The 20,629-nt window shown below is 32.2% G+C and overlaps 2 protein-coding genes across 2 annotated transcripts; both read left to right on the top strand.

Annotated features, from left to right (window-relative positions):
* The first annotated feature begins 2,562 nt into the window (after nucleotides 1-2,562).
* LOC134694348 (uncharacterized) lies at nucleotides 2,563-5,430 on the top strand. The gene is made up of 2 exons (XM_063555352.1): nucleotides 2,563-2,592; nucleotides 3,748-5,430. Exon 2 carries the CDS (start codon nucleotides 3,757-3,759, stop codon nucleotides 5,428-5,430), a length of 1,674 nt encoding a protein of 557 aa, XP_063411422.1. The 5' UTR covers nucleotides 2,563-2,592; nucleotides 3,748-3,756.
* A 3,191-nt stretch (nucleotides 5,431-8,621) lies between these two features.
* Nucleotides 8,622-15,445, top strand: LOC134694346 (uncharacterized). The gene is made up of 3 exons (XM_063555351.1): nucleotides 8,622-8,690; nucleotides 9,284-9,295; nucleotides 13,760-15,445. Exons 1-3 carry the CDS (start codon nucleotides 8,622-8,624, stop codon nucleotides 15,443-15,445), a joined length of 1,767 nt encoding a protein of 588 aa, XP_063411421.1.
* The last annotated feature ends 5,184 nt before the right edge of the window (nucleotides 15,446-20,629 follow it).

The following is a 20,629-nucleotide window of genomic DNA, read 5'->3' as shown; positions in this document are numbered from 1 at the left end:
TACGAAAGTCATACGTTTTTTTATATAGAAAATTGATAATCTTATATATTGTTAAAGTACTTATACCAGACAGACCTTTATACGACATAGCAACTCTTTGAACAACTGAAGGAGTTATAAAATCTTTATTTCAAAATTATAAAAATTTTGAATGCATGTTAACATCAGAATTTTTACGAAAATTATCATCGTTTGTAAGTCATCATGATGTTTTGGTTTTGATCAAGTTTCGTTGAGTATTGTTCCAACAGTGTGCATAATTGCTGAGTTATCATTTGACAATAATCATTGGATACAAAAAAGTCATGTTTCCCGAAATGAAACCAAGGAGAAAGACCGAAAAGAAAGCAAACAAATGTAATACATATCATTTACCATGGAATATTTGAAAATGCATTAAAAAGCTTAACATTTAAATGATTTCCTAAACCAGACATACAATCCAAACTTAGATTAGGTTTAAAATACACGACATGCATATATAAAAACCAAATTAGGAAAAAAATGAAGCAAAAGTGCCGACTTCGAATCTTTACTTTAAACATGTTTAACTCATCATATGTATATAATACCTGAGTTGATATATTTTCACTCTGATTTATTTCATTGTTGTTGACAAAGTATTTTCAAACAAATATCTTTAAACCAATAGCCTCATTTTAACAACGAATGATATATATGCTCTTAATGAAAAGATAGCAGAACAAGTATATCAAACGATAATAATATTTAACAACTGATTATCGTAATCAAATTAGTTAAACAAGTACGTGTCATTTGGTATTAATGCTGATTAAACCTTGAATATAAAAACCCAATGTTTGGACAGATGCAAGTAGAAAAGTAAACAAACAGAGTATGTATATACCTGTCTATCAAAGTCCAAAAATAAATTTTATCTTATTGTCCTCAAATATTTTTCAGTATAAGATATTCTGAAATTTAATTGACCCAGAATAAAGAGGAATATGTCCTCGTTCAAATACATTGATCATCCAAAATAAAAGGAACCCTTTCCCTTGATTCGCCACTGGACGTAAGCGTATTTATATGTACTGTTAGCTACCCAAAAGCCAATAAAAAATCATGTTACCAAGACATGATTATCAATTATTACATATCCAACAAATTCAGAGTAGAGATGTCAAATTCAGTCTGAGAAACGGATGATCTTGTGCAATGTCGAAATAAAAGTAAAAAGTATCTACAAGATGCAGAATAATCAGTTCTCATAACGGTATATATATTGTTTGCGGGGCAGTTTTCAGTCTTTCTTTTTATGTTGTTAAATAAAAACTAGGCTAGAAAGCACATCAGCAGGAAAATACTTTACAAAACTTGATCAAAGGCAAAACAGCAAGATGACTTACAAACCATGACAAACCTGATTTCAACATGCATATCATAATTTTAGTATTTTGAAATATATATTTTATAACTCCTTCATATCAAAATTGTTTAAAGAGTTGCTGTGAAGTATAAATGTCTTTCTCATACAAGCACTTTTACTACATTGAATATTATAAAGCTTTTCAAATGTACACCATTAATATTGAAATTAAAAAAAAACAGAGGTATTTTCGAATGTTTATGGTTTAACTTGTTTAAAAAGTAAAATCAGAAAAATACTGAACTCAGAGGAAAATCAATTAGGAAAGTCCATAATCACATGGCAACATCAAATAACAAAACGCATAAAAAACGAATGGACAAGAACTGTCATATTCCTGACTTGGTACAGGCATTTTCAAATGTAGAAAATGGTGGATTAAACCTGGTTCTATAGCGCTAACCCTCTCACTTTAATAACAGTCTAATCACATTCCGTTATATTTACATGATGCGTTAAATAAACAGTCACAATTAATAAAATAGTCAAAATATAGGTACATCAGTCATCATCGTATAACAATTTTAAAAGGCGACAATTTAACCGAACACAAAAACATCTTCTATCTACGAACACATTAATTGATTTGAGTGTCTGACGTCAAATTTTTTTTATACGTCACATAAATTTGTCGTTCAATGTGCATACAAACAGTTTTAAAATTTACATAGGCAATGTAAGCATACAGGGTTAAAAAATCAAACGAATGTAAGAATAAATTACAGAAATAGACCTATATTCAAACTAGTCCAAAAGTTATAGGTAGAATTTATGAGAATCCAAAAATAGTTAATACCACTACGCGATTGAATGATTTTGACGTTTGTGGTTCAACGTATTTAGTAATTCATAATAGAAATATATCATAATGACATATACTAGACCAAGTGTAATGTATTTCTTTAATTACAGTGTTGTTAGGTCTCTATTGAAGATATTTTTTCTGTAAAAAGTGCGTATATGCATCGTGATTAGGTGATTACGTCATAACCACACATAAACATCTGTTTTCGAAAATCAACCGGGATTAAAAATACTATTCAACTATTAAAAAAAAGAAGTTTCATAAAAGAAGATGAGACAGTTACATTATCACACAGGTTGTGTTGAACCAACGAGATTTTAAAGGTTTCGCGCGTTAAAATCTTATTTATAACGAGTCATGTGACCTATGACTACAAACAAGGATCAATGTTCACAAGGTATGTCTTGACAATACAGGTAAAGTGTATTCGACAAAAGTTATGTGACTATTTCATTTTCTTATTACTGGTCAACAACTTAACAATACTTTCAGAGTTATTTCCTCTTGTTATTTCTATATTTAATTTTATAAAAAAAGCAAGGTGCCAAAAAGTGTATGTCATCCAGAAAAGGGGTTTGCCTACCGTCATTTTAAGTTTGGATCTTGTTATTTACGGACGTATCATGGAGCAATGAGAAATTTTAACTGCTATAAATAACTTATCTTCCCTTAGTAACGTGGAACCTTTTTCTATTCTTTTGATATTTTAACAAACTTATAAGATAAGTTCATGAGGGAATTTTTACCCTTCTGGAATATCGGTGTCAGCGTATATTTGTTCCACCTAACAGAAGTTCCAACGGAAACTTTATTATAAACATTGTCATAATACCTATACCTGTTGGAACAAATATTCTATACCATTTATTCCGTTAGGAACATTTATTGTAATATTTATTCCTGTCGAAATAATATTCCAGAATATTCTTTCCTTTTGGAACTTATGTTATGAAGGAACTTCTATGCCGTGACATCACAACCCCCTTTTTTTTTGCGTACTCATCTTTACATTCATTACCAGTATAAATAAAAAAAATAACGTAAAAAGTGGTAAAATCAACTATGAAAAATATACCTTGTAATTATCCTATTATTTCAAAGAAGACAATGTATAGAATGCTCATAAAAAATCTGTCATGCAACGATTATTTCCTTGCACATTGTGTAACTTTCATGTGAAAACATGTAAAGAATGATAAAAGACTGAAGAAACCAGTTCAGGGAAAGCACTTTATTAAACAATGACTGTATAAATGTATATTAGACAAAACAAATAGTTTTTTTTTAAATATTATATTCAAGGAGGCTCCCAACCCAACTATTTTCTAAATCACTCTTTACTTTGATTCAAATATTTCTAGTGGGGTAAAAAAAATACAGATATTAATTAAGGAACTTTTGTTTTAAATATTGTATTCAAGGATATTCCAAGCTCAATTATTTTCTCACTGACTCTTTACTTTGATTCAAATATCTCTGCATTTGGTGAGATAAAATACAGATATTGATGATTGTTTTAAAGAAATTAAATTAACTTTTTCTTCTCTTTCAGTAAGTGCAAATGGCTACAGGAAACCATATATCGTGTGGACCTTGTATGTTTGATGACGTCACAAAGGATGCAGGAAGATGGTGTACTAATTGTGAAGAAGGATTATGTGAAGATTGTGAAAACGTTCACAGAAAAGGTAAAACCACAAGAAACCATAGGGTTATTTCAATAGAGGACTACCGCAAGATTGAACACGTTTCAATCTCCCAAGTCTGTGAGCATCATGGAGAAAACCTGGAGTGGTTCTGTAAAAGTCACGACGAAGTCCTGTGTGTTGTTTGTGTACCATCAAAGCACAATGCATGTTCTGATGTTATACCAATAAGTGTTAACTCAGCAGACTCAAGACAATCAACTGCATTTTCTGATCTGGAAGAGACGATTAACGGAACTCTACGTAATGTGAAACAATGCATCAGAAATCGTGAATCTGCTTCAAATGAACTCGAAAAACAAGAACTGGAGATTAAAACCATGGTTCATGAAACGAGAACGAATATAAATAGCCACCTAGACAGGTTACAGGAAAAATTGTTATACGAACTTAGATCTTCATCTGACACTTGTAAATCAAAATATATCAAACTCCTTCAGAAGCTTAAATCAACAGAAGAAATGCTTACCAAAGTTAGGGAACAAACAACACATATGAAACAGTTTTCTTCTGACATACAAGTGTTTCTTGGAACGCGTCAGGTCAGTAGGCAGATCGACCGCGAGGTAGAATCAATCAAGAGCGAGTTTGATGCTACCAAGGACTATGAATTAAAAGTATCAATGCATAGCTTAATCACAAAATTATCGAACGACGTTGAAGAGTTTGGTAAAATAATGGTGTCAGAATCCGCCACTAACTTCGATCTCAGAGCCCAAAAATTCGATCAAGCTCAAATGAAGATCAACGTCCAAAGGTCAAGAAGCATATTAGACATACAACTTCAGCTAATTAGATCATTTCAAATTAAGAGTAAAAATGAAATTAGAGTTATAGGTTGCATCATCTTACCGAATCGTAATTTGCTCATAGCGAACAAAAAAGATAATCATTTGATAGAGTACAGCGATACAGGGGAACATATCCGTGACATTCCAGTATCTAGCAAACCATACGGTATTGCTGTGATTGATCCTAGTCGTATTGTTGTGACGTACGGGGAATACTCATACATTGAAATAATGAATTACGAAAATTTTAACGTTCAGAAGAATTTTCGTTTACCAAAGAATTGTTGGGGGGTATCTCACGCGGATGGGAAACTATACGTAGTCTATGGAGACAGTATACAAGTTCTGGATGTATCTGGACGACAAATGAAAACTATAGAAACAGCATCTATGCGTGTAACTCGTATAAATGTTACCAGAGAAAAGATTATTTGTTCAGATTGGGAACAGAAAAAAGTATATTGTTGTCAAATGAATGGGAAAAAATTATGGCAGTTCCAAAAAAATAGCATGAAGTTTCCGAAAGGTTTAACGGTAGATAATTACCAAAACGTTTACGTTGTGGATTTTATTTCCGAAAATTTAACAATAATTCAACATGACGGGAGTGCCAGTAAGACACTACTGACAAGTTTGGATGGACTGCGGTTTCCATCAGATGTGTATTATGACAAGGTTACAAATGCATTGCTGATATGCAATGAAAGAGGCACGGTTTCATTGTATAAAGTCCTTTAACATTGGTCGAAAAAAAATGCACTTGATTCTAGTAATCGATTTTAGAAAAATCAGTACAATATATTATGCACTACATGTAGTATTCACTTAAATGATTGAAAATGATAAAACATTCACATTTTTTGTAGAGGAATGTAGTCAGGTAAAATAATTAAAAACAATAAAAGTCCAAAATGATAGTATTAAACTGATGAAATCAGAAGTGCATAAGTTAAGGAAATAGATAAGATAACAATTTTAATTGGAACATCTTTTTGTGTCATTCAATTTCACAAATATGTACATTGTATTGTCTATATGTCTTTTTGTTTTTCTTTGTAGATATATTTGTTTGTTTTTATAATGATAAATAATATAATACTATTATGCCTGTTGTATCCTTATTTTTTACATAATAATGTATTATGTATGTCTGCTTTGTTAACACATTATTTCCAATATAATTGAATTTTATGCGACTGCCATACAAGTGAGAGGTTTGGCTAATTATAAAACCAGCTTAAAATTACCATATTTTTCAAAAGAAAATGTGTGTACCAAGTCAAGAATATGACAGTTTTTATCCATACATTAAAGCTTTTGATTTGGTCATATGATAAGTAGATTTTCCGTTTCAAATTTTCATCTAAGTTCGTTTTGTATTACTTAACTTTTTCCGGGGTAGTTTTTTGAAAAAAAATGGCGAGAAAAAGCTGACTTGGACTTTAACTTTGTATTAAGCTTTGGCAATATTTGAATCTCAAATCGTAAGGAAAGAAATCTAAAATCTTCTTACAATTTGGGTATTGGCCGTTTTATGAGCTATTATATGAAAAAAGTATATATTCATGTATTTAGGGCAAAAGACTTTGAAAATTTTTTAAATTCCTGTACCTAATTAAGGAATATGACAGTTCTTGTCCATTCGTTTTTTTGGTATTTTGTCATTTGTTTTTGCCATGTGATTATGGACTTTCCGATTAAATTTTCCTCTGAGTTCAGTATTTTTGTAATTTTACTTTTACCCTGTATTGAAAGTAAACATAATGAATATGAAGTTAGAAGCCGGCTCTTTATTCGATATAAGATATTCAATATCCAACCGGCTGCTAGTAGTCGTTTACATATGTGAATTTACTTGAAAATGATAAAAAAAAAATATAATATTTGTTAAAATTAAAAGGATGATTTTTATTGATGAAAGGAGTGAAAAGAGTGAAAATCGGTTTATGACCCCTTTAAGTTGTCTTAAACTCTTGTTGTCCTCGAATATCAACACTTATCTATACTTATATAATATAAAAAAAGAAGACGTGGTTTGATTGCCAATGAGACAACTATTCACAAAAGACAAAAAATGACACAAACATTAACAATTATAGGTCACTGTACAGCCTTCAACAATGAGCAAAGCCCATACCACATAGTCAGCTATGAAAGGCCCCGATAAAACCATGTAAAACAATTCAAACGAGATAACTAACGGCCTTATTTAAGTAACAAAATGAACGAAAAACAAATATGTAACACATAAACAGACGACCACCACTGAATTACAGGCTCCTGATTATGTAAGTTCACTGTTGCATATTTGTCTTTATGTAATATAGATTTTTTATCAAAACTGTAATTCTATCAATCTTACTGATATTAAGCAGACAGTAATCAGATACATACGTGACTAAAAGGAATAAGGGTACACTTCCTGTCTTCTATGTTAACGGAGGGCCAAAACACCAGTTAGATATTCAAAATATAAAGCGAAAACCTACCTGAGACCGCTTAAAAGACGGCTTTACTGTTGAAACCGAGCTGCTGACTACTTTACTACTCAGGCCGTGTTCACACCAAACGCCGTGTACAGTAAACATGTTTACATTTGGTTTAATGTAATCTACACTAGTTTCACATAAGATTTGTCCACATCTATACATCTTGTTTAGTTACCTGTTCATAAGATCATGTAGCAATTTTACCTGACTATATCGGGAAATAGGTATCTAGTCGGATCTTAACACGTACTTGTGACTTGGTTACACCGGTTTTGTTATAAATATACGGAGAAATGTCAAAATGTTCAGGACTAAATTAAATCCGTATTTCGGTAGGATGGTGCAAACATACGATTTTAATTGCGTCTTACACTTTGAGAAGCGAATAATCTTTAACTACTTTATTCAAATATTATGTAAATACATTAATTTTGAGCTTCGAAAGTCAAGTGACTCGATCATTTTCCTGAGATAGTTTAAAAAAAATTGCAAAGATATAAAAATCGTTTCTATTTTACATATAAATGGAAAAATTACCGTTCTGAATGTCTAGTTTTGTGTACACTGAACATACACAAGGCCTACATCGACTATCGACTGCATGTAGACAAAACATGATCTACACTACATGTAAACATTGAGTTTTATCAATGGGAACGTAACTATGTTTAGTTTATGTGTGAGTTACACTAACACAACACCGAGTTTAGGTCAATGTGAACACGGCCTCATATGTAATAAAGGAGGAAAAGTTTCAATGTACAAAGTCGTGTTACGCTTTTACATCGTATTACATGAGAATATTTTGTACGAATTCGCATGTTGACTGATAAGAAAACAGCCAAAATGAACCGTGTCCTCCTTAAAACAATGATTGTTATATTTCTAACTAAATTATCATATGGAAATGGAGGTACCTAACAGTTTGGTAGAAATTTAGATGTTATGTAAATCGCATTTTACTAGAATTTTTTGTATTGAATTAGAATATTCATGCTTCTTAGTTTGCTTTTTATAACTGAGCTCAATCGCATCAGTGTTCAAGGCATTTGGCGTGTCATTGAGTGAATGTCTTGCGTGACAGGTTTCATTATCTGGTCCGTTAAGGCAGAATGGTAGTGTACCACATTTTAGTTCGGAATTACACTTTGTGAAATAAAATACAAATAAGGATATGCGGTATGAATGTCAATGAGAAAACTATCCACCAGAGTTCATACATGAACTAGCATGTTTTGATACAGAAATGTAATGAAGTGTAGAATTTTTCATTTGAATGCAGACATTCATTTCATTTGTATTTGCTGTAAGAACATTAATGGTACATATTTGTTTGCACCAGAAATATATTTCGACAAACAATTTTTCCCCACGTCTGCTACAGGACAAAATCTTTGAATATCCGACAAGATATAACTTTGAGGATCCGATTAAACAAAAATGACCCTAATCATAGCCAAAAACGATCAAGGAATCAGAGCTAAGCGTGATCATGGTGATGGAGATGTAGTAATTTCAATAACCGTACAAATCACACTGGACAAGATGAATTGAAATATTTGACATATACAAACTCAAACTGTGGGAATCGCATCAAATATAAGAGGAGAACTACGACACAACAGAAACACAGCATTAAAATGTAACACACACAGAAACGAACTATAATATAACAATTGCCATTTTCACGACTTGCATGATTATCAATGAGACAACTATCCCGCTTCAAAATCTTATTTATGTAAAGTCACTGTACCGATGACAAGGTATATTTATCAACGTGAATCAATAAACAGATTTAAACTAAACTCTGTGTGCCGGCAAATATACGTAAAGTAAGTGGTAACAGAAAACCAGGTAAACTTTAACTTTGTATTTCAAATTCCTTGTTATTTTTGCTGATATCATATGAATTGCGAAAAAGTTATACATGATATATTTCTTAAAATGTTCTGTTTCATTGAAAATACAAAGTTGAATTGGGAAAATTTGTACTTCAATCAACTTCCTTGTTCAAAATATTTCGTTCGTGTATAGAAAGTCGCATATTTTTAGATCAAAATTTGATGTTCTGATTAACTGAAGTATTATATATTATTCAGGTGTCAGACAGGGTATATACTGTGATATTCACGGATTAGAGTTTATATCCCCTGAGCCGAAGACGAAGGGGATATAAGCCCTAAGCCGGGAATGTCACAGTATATACCCTTTCTGAGACCTGAATTACACATATATTACGGATTACCCCTGACTTAATGTTATTTTCCAGTGCAGGTATTTGTTGACAACAGAGGATATATATTGAAAAAAAAAAACCTAATATGTTCGGCATACGTGAAGGATTTTATAATTCCTGTGAACATAATTTTATCGTGTATGTAATAATTTATGATAACACTTTGATATTGAATTTAAGTATTTTTTAAAATGTGTAAATTGCGTGATTTTGTATCAAATTTTTTTATTGACTGAAGCACATCATTAGTTTCCCTCTGTGAGCCTTTGACAGTCTGATATCTTTTGACTGCGTCACATAGTAACCGGTGTTATAATGACGTTTTTGAGGTTCCAATTGGGGATAAAAACGTCGTATATACCCCGGCAGTTTTCTGAATATATACTGACATCTCTATGTTGTTATCCAATCACAAACCTCGATACATTTGTAATCCGTAATATAAACGAATGTTGCCTTTATTGGGATGATTGTTTGTAAGCACATGAGAAATGATCAAACATATAATATCAAGTTCTCTCTGCTGACATTGAAGGGGCAGTATCTATCCAAGTTGCAAAAAGTCTAAAATAAACAACTAACTTTGCATGGACTCGATAATATCTTTCACTAATTTGTTTTTAATTTTGTTGGATTCGTCTTGGTATGTTTGGTTTCAAATTGGAGGTGAAACGTAAGTTTTATTATCATCTTAACTTGTAAAGGAATATTATGTTGATCGAATTAGAACACCAAATGTCACATCCTTGTATCACTGTTAACGCTGACATGCTTTTCCCTTAAACAGATGAAATCATGCGTAACCTATATCCAACTAAACTGAACCAAACTGGTTGCTAAAAGCAGATCAGTATTTTACTTTGTGTCTTGCATTAATGAATGATCAAAACGAAAATAATATCTTATTTTGTTTATCTCAATGATAAAGCCCCTTAATATTTTTTATATTGATATTACACCATTTCGAAAGTGGGTATGCATACAGAATAGAAGCCAGTTCTATTATGCGTCTGTCCACCCGCTCGTTCCCACTTTTGTCCAAGATAAGATTCCACCACTATTTTTATCTGCGCAATCTGTTCTTGCAAAAATGGACGAACATGTACTACTTAATTTGTTTTCTGTAGTATACACACATATATATTACTTATGTTATTTCAACTGATCGGGCGGAACTTACGTTTCAATTTTCAAAAGATCAGTCTATTGGAAGATGTGTGTGATAAGGCTGATTGTTGTTCATAATATACTTACTAATCCCCTATCAGTCACGCCAAATCAAACAAGTATACAAAATAACTGAGTGTACGATATTGGAGAAAAACTAGTTTTAGATATATATGATCTATATGTGCTTCCGCCCTAAAAAAAACTTTTGGAATGTAAGATAGAAATAAAGACATATGAATATGTTGCAACTGATGTCATCATAGTTTTACTTTCATATCCACAAATTCCAAAATGTGACAAATCTCGTTTTAAATTTTGCTTTACGAGAAAATCTACGATTTTGTCTCATTATTTGTTTTGCGCGAATACACATTTGCTCTTTGGTCGGGTTATTGCCTCTTTGACACATTCCCTATTTTCATTCTCAATTTTACATACAGTATTTATATATTTTAACCAGACCTATGACCATAACTGTACACTTTATTGAACAGTTTATCCCAAAACACCTGTATATAGATGAACTGGTCTATAACGAACGAACGGGTTTAACTCCTCCCAGAATTCGATATATTCCCCACTAGATACTAGAGTGATGCCTTGCTGTATTACACCCCATTCACATTATTCCGAGTATGCAATGTATAGTTATTTTCTGATGAGATCCAATTGAATGAATATAGTTATTTCAACAAACGTGGTCTTCAAAGGGTTGGTTTGAAAAATAATATTTTTAAGACTAATAACCCTAATATAACAAATTAAAAATGAAACATTTATTTAGTTATGAATTTTTAAAGTCCACTTGAAAAGTCTGTGGTCAAGTACTTCTAGTAAAAATTGTTATTCGAACACACTAATTCTGTTGTTATGAATCATCAAAAAGGTTTGTCACTTGACCCCCACATTTTTTTTAGTTCTGCTAATTTTTATAGTTACTAAATCAACACGTTGCATCAATAGAATCTGCAGCTAGATGATGTATTACAAACTTTGCTTGTACGTTTTTAAGCCAGAACAGTTAACTGGAATATGGCCGAACAGTGAATCCAGTTCAGGCAAAACGCATATTGTAAAATAACTATTTAATGAAAGAAATAAAATACACTCTGCAATAATAACCTAATAAAAATATTTCCCAGTTAAATAATTTTCCTATCTTTTCCAGTATATTTGTAGACAAAAACCTCACCTGTAAAATGATCATTGATTTTAATTTTCTAAAATATGTGACGTAAAGTGAAGTAAACTAGATTGTGATTGATCAGTCAACCCCTCTCTATCTATTTCCTTACTTAGAAGCAAAAATTCGTTCTTATTTGATGAATTCAATATATGCGTTTTTCGGTGTCTACGTCTACGTATCAACTGTCTACGTCTCTCCTCAATTCTTCTTAAACATGCATATCTCTGCCTTGTGACGTCAAATACGTCTTATTATCTTTTATCTGGGCGTTATCACCGATGTCATAATGATTGACCAAATGTTAAAAATTTTGACCTTAACTTATCGTGTCATCTTCCAATTTTATGGTGAAACAAAGGAAAATAACTGCTTCGATTATACAAATAAATACACGTATAGACGTTTTCATCCCAATACATATTCGGATTTTCATCATATTTATAATGTACAATATAAGCTGCTTAAAGCAAAATGTGATTCACTCGACATAAGCCTTGTGTAGTGAGTCGCATTTAATGTTTAACAATATTTACATATAGAATCGGATTCAGAAATTTCCAACACAAGAGTGCACAGACTGAAATGTCTGGCGTTCTCAACTTATCATTGATATTATGTTAATAGTCAGAAATATAAAGCTTTGCAACAAGTCCCACATAAGTTAAACACGATCCAGGAAAATGAAGTCAAGGTCATACAAACCAAACCAGAAATGTACACCTTACCATCATTCAATACACTTAATATAGTAGACATATTTCTGATAGTTTCTACTAAACCAGACTCAAACAAGAAAAAACTAAACATTAACCACAGAACCATGAAAATGAGGTCAAGGTCAGATGAACCATACCAGGTAGACATAAACAGCTTATAATTTCTTCCATACAAAAAATATAGTTGACCTTTTGCATATAGTTTAAGAAAAACAGGTCAAAACACAAAAACTTAACACTGAGCAATGAACCTAAAAATGAGGTCAAGGTAAAACAAATCCTGCGTGACTGTCATGTACATTAAAGAATATTTCCAGACACCAAATAAAGTAAATCTATCAGTATTGCATATAGTATAAGAAAAACAGACCAAAACTAAAAAACGTAACTATACCCACTGAACCATGAACATTAGGTCAAGGTCAGATGCACCATACCAGGTAGGCATAAACAGCTTACGATTCTTCCATACCAAAAAGAATAGTTGACCTTTTTCATACAGTTTAAGAAAGACAGACCAAAACACAAAAACTTAACAATGAGCAATGAACCTAAAAATGAGGTCAAGGTAAAACAAAACCTGTGTGACTGCCATGTACATTAAAAAATATTTCCAGACACCAAACATAGTAAAACTATTAGTATTGCATATAGTATAAGAAAAACAGACCAAAACTTAAAAAGTTAACTATAACCACTGAACCATAAAAAATTAGGTCAAGGCCAGATGACAACTACCAGATGGACATGTACACCTTACAGTTCTTCCATACACTGAATATACTTTATATATTGGTTATTGTATCCGAGAAATGGACTTGACCACCAAAAACTAACCTTGTTTTCTGATACATGAAATATAGTTATACTATTACTCAGAGAGAAATAAACATAACAAAAAATCTTGACATTTTTCAAGTAGTCACTGAACCATGAAAATGAGGTCAATGGCAATGGACATGTGACCGACGGAAACTTCGTAACATAAGGCATCTCTATTAAAAGTATGAAGCATCCAGGTCTTTCACATTTTCAGATATAATGCTTTCAAGAAAATAACATACGCCGCCCGCCAAATCACTTTCCCTATGTCGAGCGTTTTGCGACAATAGTCGCAGGCTCGACAAAACTGTTCAAAGTTTTGAAAAAATTATCTTCATATTAAATTAACGTAGATTTAGTGGGGGAGTGCCCTCTAAATGAATAAGAAAACCAAAGCTATATTTATTATTTATATATATAAAATTATTTTCCCCATTGTTTTCAGGAAGTTGTTATGGCTTCAGGAAAACATATACCATGTGGTCCATGTGGCTTTGATGATGTCATTAAGGATGCTTGGAGATGGTGCACTAGATGTGAAGAAGGTTTATGTAACGATTGTGAAAAGGCTCACAGAAAAAGCAAATCCTCAAGAAACCATCAGGTTATATCCATAGAAGATTACCGCAAGATTGAACATGTTTCTATATCCCAGATATGTGAGCATCATGGCGAAAACCTGGAATGGTTCTGTAAAAGTCATGACGAAGTCCTCTGTGTAGCGTGCGTTCCGTCAAACCATAAGGCATGTTCCGATGTTATACCTATTAGTGCCAACTCAGCAAATGCAAGACAATCAACTGCATTATCTGACCTGGAAGAGACGATTAACGGAACTTTACGTAACGTGAAACAATGCATCAAGAATCGTGAATCTGCTTCAAATGAACTAAAAAAACAAGAACTGGAGATTAAAACCATGGTTCATGAAACGAGAACGAACATAAATAGCCACCTAGACAAGTTACAGGAAAAATTGGTATACGAACTAAGATCTTCATCTGACACATGTAAATCAAAATATATCCAAATCCTTCAGAAGCTTAAATCAACAGAAGAAATGCTTACCAAACTTTGGGAACAAACAACACATATGAAACAGTTTTCTTCTGACATACAAGTGTTTCTGGGAACGCGCCAGGTCACTAAGCGGATTACACACGAGATAGAGTCCATCAAAAGCGAAATCGGTGCTGCCAAGAACTACGAATTGACAGTATCAATTCATAGCCTGATCGAAAAACTGGCCAACGATGTTCAGGACTTTGGTAAATTAAAGGTATCAGAATCCGCCACCAACCTTGATTTCAGAGACCAAAAATTCGATCAAGCTCAAATTGATATCGACATCTCAAAATCTAGAAACATCTCCGACATACAACTTCAATTAAGTCATTCATTTCAAATAAAAAAGGAAAGTAACATTTATATTTCAGGTTGTGTCATATTGCATAATGGTAATTTGGTGATGGCCAATGCTACAGAGGAAAAACTTTTAATAGAATACAGTGATACAGGTGAACACATTCGTGACATCCAAGTCACTGGGCAGCCATTCGCTATTGATGTTATAGATCGTGATCGTATTGTTGTGACGTACAGTGACGCAACTTTTATAGAAATAATTCATAGTAATACTTTCAACGTTGAGATGAAAATCAGTTTACAAAAAAAAAGCTCGGGAGTATCTCACGCGGATGGGAAACTTTACGTAGTACACGGGGACAGTGTGCAAGTCCTGGATTTATTTGGAAGAAACATAAACACAATACAAACAGCATCCTATGATATGAATCGCATATGTGCGAGCAGAGACAGGATAGTTTACTCAGATTTAGACACCGACAAAATACATTGTTGTGATTTGAATGGATTAGAATTATGGCAGCTCCAAAATGACAACATGGATTTTCCTAGAGGTATAACAGAAGATAATTACAATAATATTTTCGTTGTAAGTTATTTTTCAGATAATCTAACAATAATACAACATGACGGGAAGACCAATACGACGTTACTTACAAAAATGGATGGAATTATAAATCCGAGAACCGTGTATTATGACAAGGTTAAAAGAATTGTGGTGATATGCACCGATGGAGGAAATGTTATGTTGTACAAAGTCGTGTAGATTTTCTCACATCGCAACACAAAAGAGTACTTTGTCCCAGAACATTTTATTATTTACCTACCTAAAAAAGACAATGACATTTCTTTTCAAAGAAGAGGATCAATTTTGCCTCTTTCATGTTTACGATGAATTGTTATATAGTTATGGGTGTTATTTTTATTTTAAGTTGTAGTAAAAAGTAAAATGACAAAAATGTGAAAAAACTCGGTGGATCTTCATTTCAAGCCGCAGATTCCCCAAAAAATATATAAATATTGCGTCTTATGTTGCAAAACTTAATGCATAAGGACAATCGATAAAAATTGTTCCTTTCCTTTATCAATTACACAAACATGTTTAATGTACATGTCGGCGTGTACTCTATCATTTATTTAACATGTTTAATGTCAATTATTGTAACCACAAATAAAATGATTTTTTTTATTGAATTGTCTCGTAAATTTAAAGAAGATGATTTTTGCTTTTGTAAAGTTCTTGTTTATACGTTCGTGTCATTAAATAGAGAATTTATTTCCCCTTATAGTGGGGCGGCTTAGCACCGAAATTTTTAAAAAAATCATGCAAATGGTAATACAAGTATAGGAATTGGCAAATACCATTTCAAGGGTGTTCTTTAACATATTAGAGTGGTAATTTTTTCACGGCGGCCATTTAAAATTGACATCAGTTTGCTAAATATCTGAAATTTGAAAACAGATCTATACCTGTTTAATGTGATATAGGTCATGACAACTAACAAAATGACATAAAAAAATGTCCAACAGACAGTCATTGTAAAAATAAATCACCACTTCCGGTAAGACTGTAAAAGTTCATACAATCGAGTTAAATGTTAGTGGTAAGGATATGCTATTAAAATGTCCATTTGGTATATATTATTTATTATTTGAAACAATCAGGAAGGTAGATTAATGTACTATTCTATCATATTTTCCGATATATTTCATTCTAACAGGCTTCAGGAACACAATGTTGAACATGTCAAACCAGGTTAGTAGGACTTGCATATACCAAAACAAGTTTTCGTGCATCCACATTTGTTTAACTGCTCGCAAGATGCTGCACTGGCTGCTTATTGAGTCCAATTTGGAAGCCACGACCCATCTATGGGCTCATTAGTCCCCCCTCAATCGATCGGACAAGGTAGACGTTGTTCATGTGTGACTGCCTGTCTCCATACATGACCACCTTGATATGAGGTTCGTTTGATGTGCTGAGGAGGGTTGAATTGTGTCATACTGTCTTTGTTTGCGTACAAACAATTCAATAGATATAATCAAGCCTTGATTCATTGATGTCAAATATTGGATTGGGCCTGTCGTACATCACTACAAAAAGTGCATCTTTCAATTCCATATCAGCTTCACTAACCAATGCAGGTTTCTTACTCAATTACTTTAACACCTCGGTTACCTCATCAAATATTTGCCACGTGCGCCATTCTGACTTCTTCCGATTTCCATGAAAAGTGGAGACATATTTTAACCAGTTAAAGCATGAAAAAATGGCATGGCCTCTGATTAAGGGCCAATTGCATGACAAATTTCGTGAATTTGGAAAGCAATCTCACAGGTCTTTTCCTTTTCAAAATGCAATCCCTAGTTTCTCTACTTGAAGTGTCTTGACAAAATCTGAGAGGATTATGAGTGTCGACTACCACCCCTTTCGATTGAACTTTTGATATGAAGAAATGAAGAAATAGCCTTGTGTCTACTTCCTCGTGATTACAAGGACTACTCATACTTATTCTGCATGTAAACTCATGAACAGATAGTCGTTGGTAAGAATGACAGGGACGTCCTTAGGCAGAATAACTGGTTAGTGTTTTGTTTTTAGATGCTTGTATGCAATTTTCCTATTCATGTCATAAGGGAGTTCAGGTACACTGCTTAACTATTAGAGCATATTAAAAAAAAATACTGAACTACAAGGAAAATTCAAAACAGATAGTCCATTATCTAACGCCTTTTTTTTAAATGATGAATTAAATCCTGGTTTTATATATCAAGCCTGTAGCTAGCTTCTCACTTTGCATGACAGTTTCATAGAGTTCCATCTTATTGACAATAGTGTTTGAGCAACATAAACAGACATAACAGGAAAAAGTTACAAAAATTTGGACATAGCAGTCTACATTGTGTCATAATCGTAATCACTATAAAAAACAAAAAAATATGTCAACATTAGAAAACAAATGGTATAAAGACTTGCTAGAGACAAAGAACTTAAACACTTCAGCAAAAATAAAAGACAGGAAAACAAAAAAATACCATGATAGTACTATAACACAATGGCGGAATTCATATATATCTAGCCCCGCAAAGTATCAGTTATACCATTATTGAAACTCATTTTGCAGAGAGGTATTAACAAACTTCAATCAGTGGATTCAACGTGCAATTTATTGACAACATATTTGTTAAATTTGGAGGTAGACTTTTTCAACAAATTGTCGGCTTTCCTATGGAAACGAACTGTGCGCCTCTCCTTGTTGACCTCTTCTTATTTTCATATGAATCGGAGTTCCTGTCAAAAACAAGAAGATCAAAGAAGCCACGTTATTTAATTTCACTTTTAGATAAATTGATGATGGTCTTTCCATTAACAATCCGAACTTTTCTGATTGGGTTCCATTAATATACCCACCAGAACTAGAAATTAAAGAGACTACAGACACGGCTTCCTCCGCCTCATTTTTAGACTTATATCTCGAATTTGACATACACAGTCATCTCAGTACCAGAATATATGACAAACGAGACGATTTTAATTTTGAAATTATCAATTTCCCCCACCTTAGTAGTAATATACCAACTTCACCTGCATATGGAATATACATTTCCCAACTTATCAGGTATTCAAGAGCTTGCACTAGTGTCTGAGCAGAAAGTTGATAAACCAGGGGTATGTCAAAAAACGTCTCTTCCTTTTTCTAAAAAAGTTCATCGGAAGATACCCTGAACTTGTTGATAAATATTCCGTATCAACTTCATAAATAATACAAGATGGTCTTGAAGTATAGATTTTGCGTACTGACGTTGGTTATCATCTTAATAACGTGTTACAGTATTCTTTTATTTGTCTTTATTAATATTACTTGTACTGTTAAGTCAGTTTTTTTTAGATATTCTTTTTACGTGACTCTGTGGTTATGTAAAGCATCATACTTTGAACGACAAAATTATTTTCATTTTTTTATATTACTTTTACTTATGGATCTTGACATACTATGAATGACAAAACTATTTTATTCAACAACACTTTTTCTGTTAAGTCTGTTTTTAGGATATACATTTGACGTGAAACTGTACATACATTGTATGTATCCCGTCATACTTTGAACCACACAATTATTTTATTTATTATTATTACTTTTACTGTTAAGTCTGTTTTTTGTTATATCTACTTTACGTGACTCTGTACGTATGTATGCCGTCATACTTTGAACGACAAAATTATTTTTATGTCTACCTGTGCGAATTTCAAATGCGCAATTTTACACGAGTACTGATAACCTTCTATCCTTTTACGGGTAGACTTTACATAGATAAATTAAGTCGTATAAGAAAAGCCAAATGAGTATGTTAAATTTGATGTATGCCTTTTTGTGCTTCTTCGTTACATTTGTTGTTTTTATAGTGATATTAAGATGATTACACAATATTGACTGCTGTAACCCTATTTTTGACATTTTACTCTTTGAGTATGTTTGTTTTGTTCATGCATCGTTTACAATGTAATGTAATTTGATGTGACTGTCATACAAGTGAGAGGTTTAGCTAGCTATAAAACCAGGTTCAATCCACCATTGTCTACATTAGAAAATGCCTGTTCCAAGTCATGAATATGACAGTTGTTATCCATTCGTTTGATGTGTTTTGACTTTTGATTTTGCCTTTTGATTTGGACTTTTCTTTTTGAATTTCCTCGGAGTTCAGTATTTTTGTGTTTTTACATTTTAAAGGGTCCAATCTTACATGAGAAGGATTTATTGAAAAAAACAAAGAAAATAGCAAACTAATTTAAAAAAAAAATGAATAAGTTGGTTAAACGATGATTATCATATTATCATAACTGTATAAGATGAAATAGACAAACAAAGATACACAATCAGATTGCCGCTATATTCAGGCGTATTTCGGGTTATAAAGTGTTTAACCATCGACAATCTCCAAAAGTCATCTCAATGGTTTATTAATAGGGTCAAGATTAAATAAACACGAAAGGCTGATGAATATATGGCATGGGACGATTTACATTGCAATGTAATGCATTACATTACAATGCCATTGATAAAAGCATGTATTAAGTTACAATTACATTACATGCATTAGTCAAATAAGGCATTATATTTCAATTATTTTTGCAAAGTAATACATTGAATTACACATTACATTGGTGAAAAAAAAATATCAACTAAAAGAATATTTTGAAGGGCAATATGAAGTCACTAAAGATTATCGCATATGCAGTAAATGTTTCATGTATTGAATTCAAGTTAACATATACTTGCAGTACGGTTTTTTCAATATGTGATACGAATATTACATTTTATTGGAATGTCATAAGAGTTTCAAAGGATTTATCCTTCATGAAAATTCTACATTTTGAAATATACATATCTGTCTTTTTTCTAATAGAAATTATAGAGATGAAGTCTTATACTTATTTTATTCAATGTTCACTTCATTTTTATAAATACACATTTTTTTTAAATTTCAATCAAATTATTCACTGAGAATTTATTTCTTAATTATATAATAAACATAAAGATTAATGACTAAGTGTCAAAATGGTGAAAGGATTGATTGTTTAACAAACTCATTATTGTTTCATGAAAATTATTTTTATCAGTAATGACTGCTGTACCCATATTTTGACTTTTGTTTATTATGTTTTCTTCACGCATTGCTGTAAATATAATCGAATTTGATGTAACTGTAAAGTAATCGAGAGGTTTAGTGCTATAAAACCAGGTTTCATCCATTTGAATTTACAACGTATGAGTTATGTTATTTTATTCATATTGATTGATGAACTAATACTTCCTCTTCAGTTTTGTAAATTTACGAACGTCACTGAGTTTTTTTGTGTCGAAATACATATCGAGTGGACAAAATTTAAATAATGTGCTAGACTACAAGAAAACAAACAAAAAACTTATCTGCATGACCAATGCACGTT

This window comes from Mytilus trossulus, chromosome 13, assembly GCF_036588685.1.
Source record: "Mytilus trossulus isolate FHL-02 chromosome 13, PNRI_Mtr1.1.1.hap1, whole genome shotgun sequence".
Classification (NCBI taxonomy): Eukaryota; Metazoa; Mollusca; class Bivalvia; order Mytilida; family Mytilidae; genus Mytilus; species Mytilus trossulus.
This window is presented reverse-complemented; position numbering and strand designations above follow the sequence as displayed.

Excerpts from the sequence above, each read along its gene's own strand:
- LOC134694346 (XM_063555351.1), top strand. The coding sequence starts at position 8,622 with ATGACCCTAATCATAGCCAAAAACGATCAAGGAATCAGAGCTAAGCGT.
- LOC134694348 (XM_063555352.1), top strand. The coding sequence starts at position 3,757 with ATGGCTACAGGAAACCATATATCGTGTGGACCTTGTATGTTTGATGAC.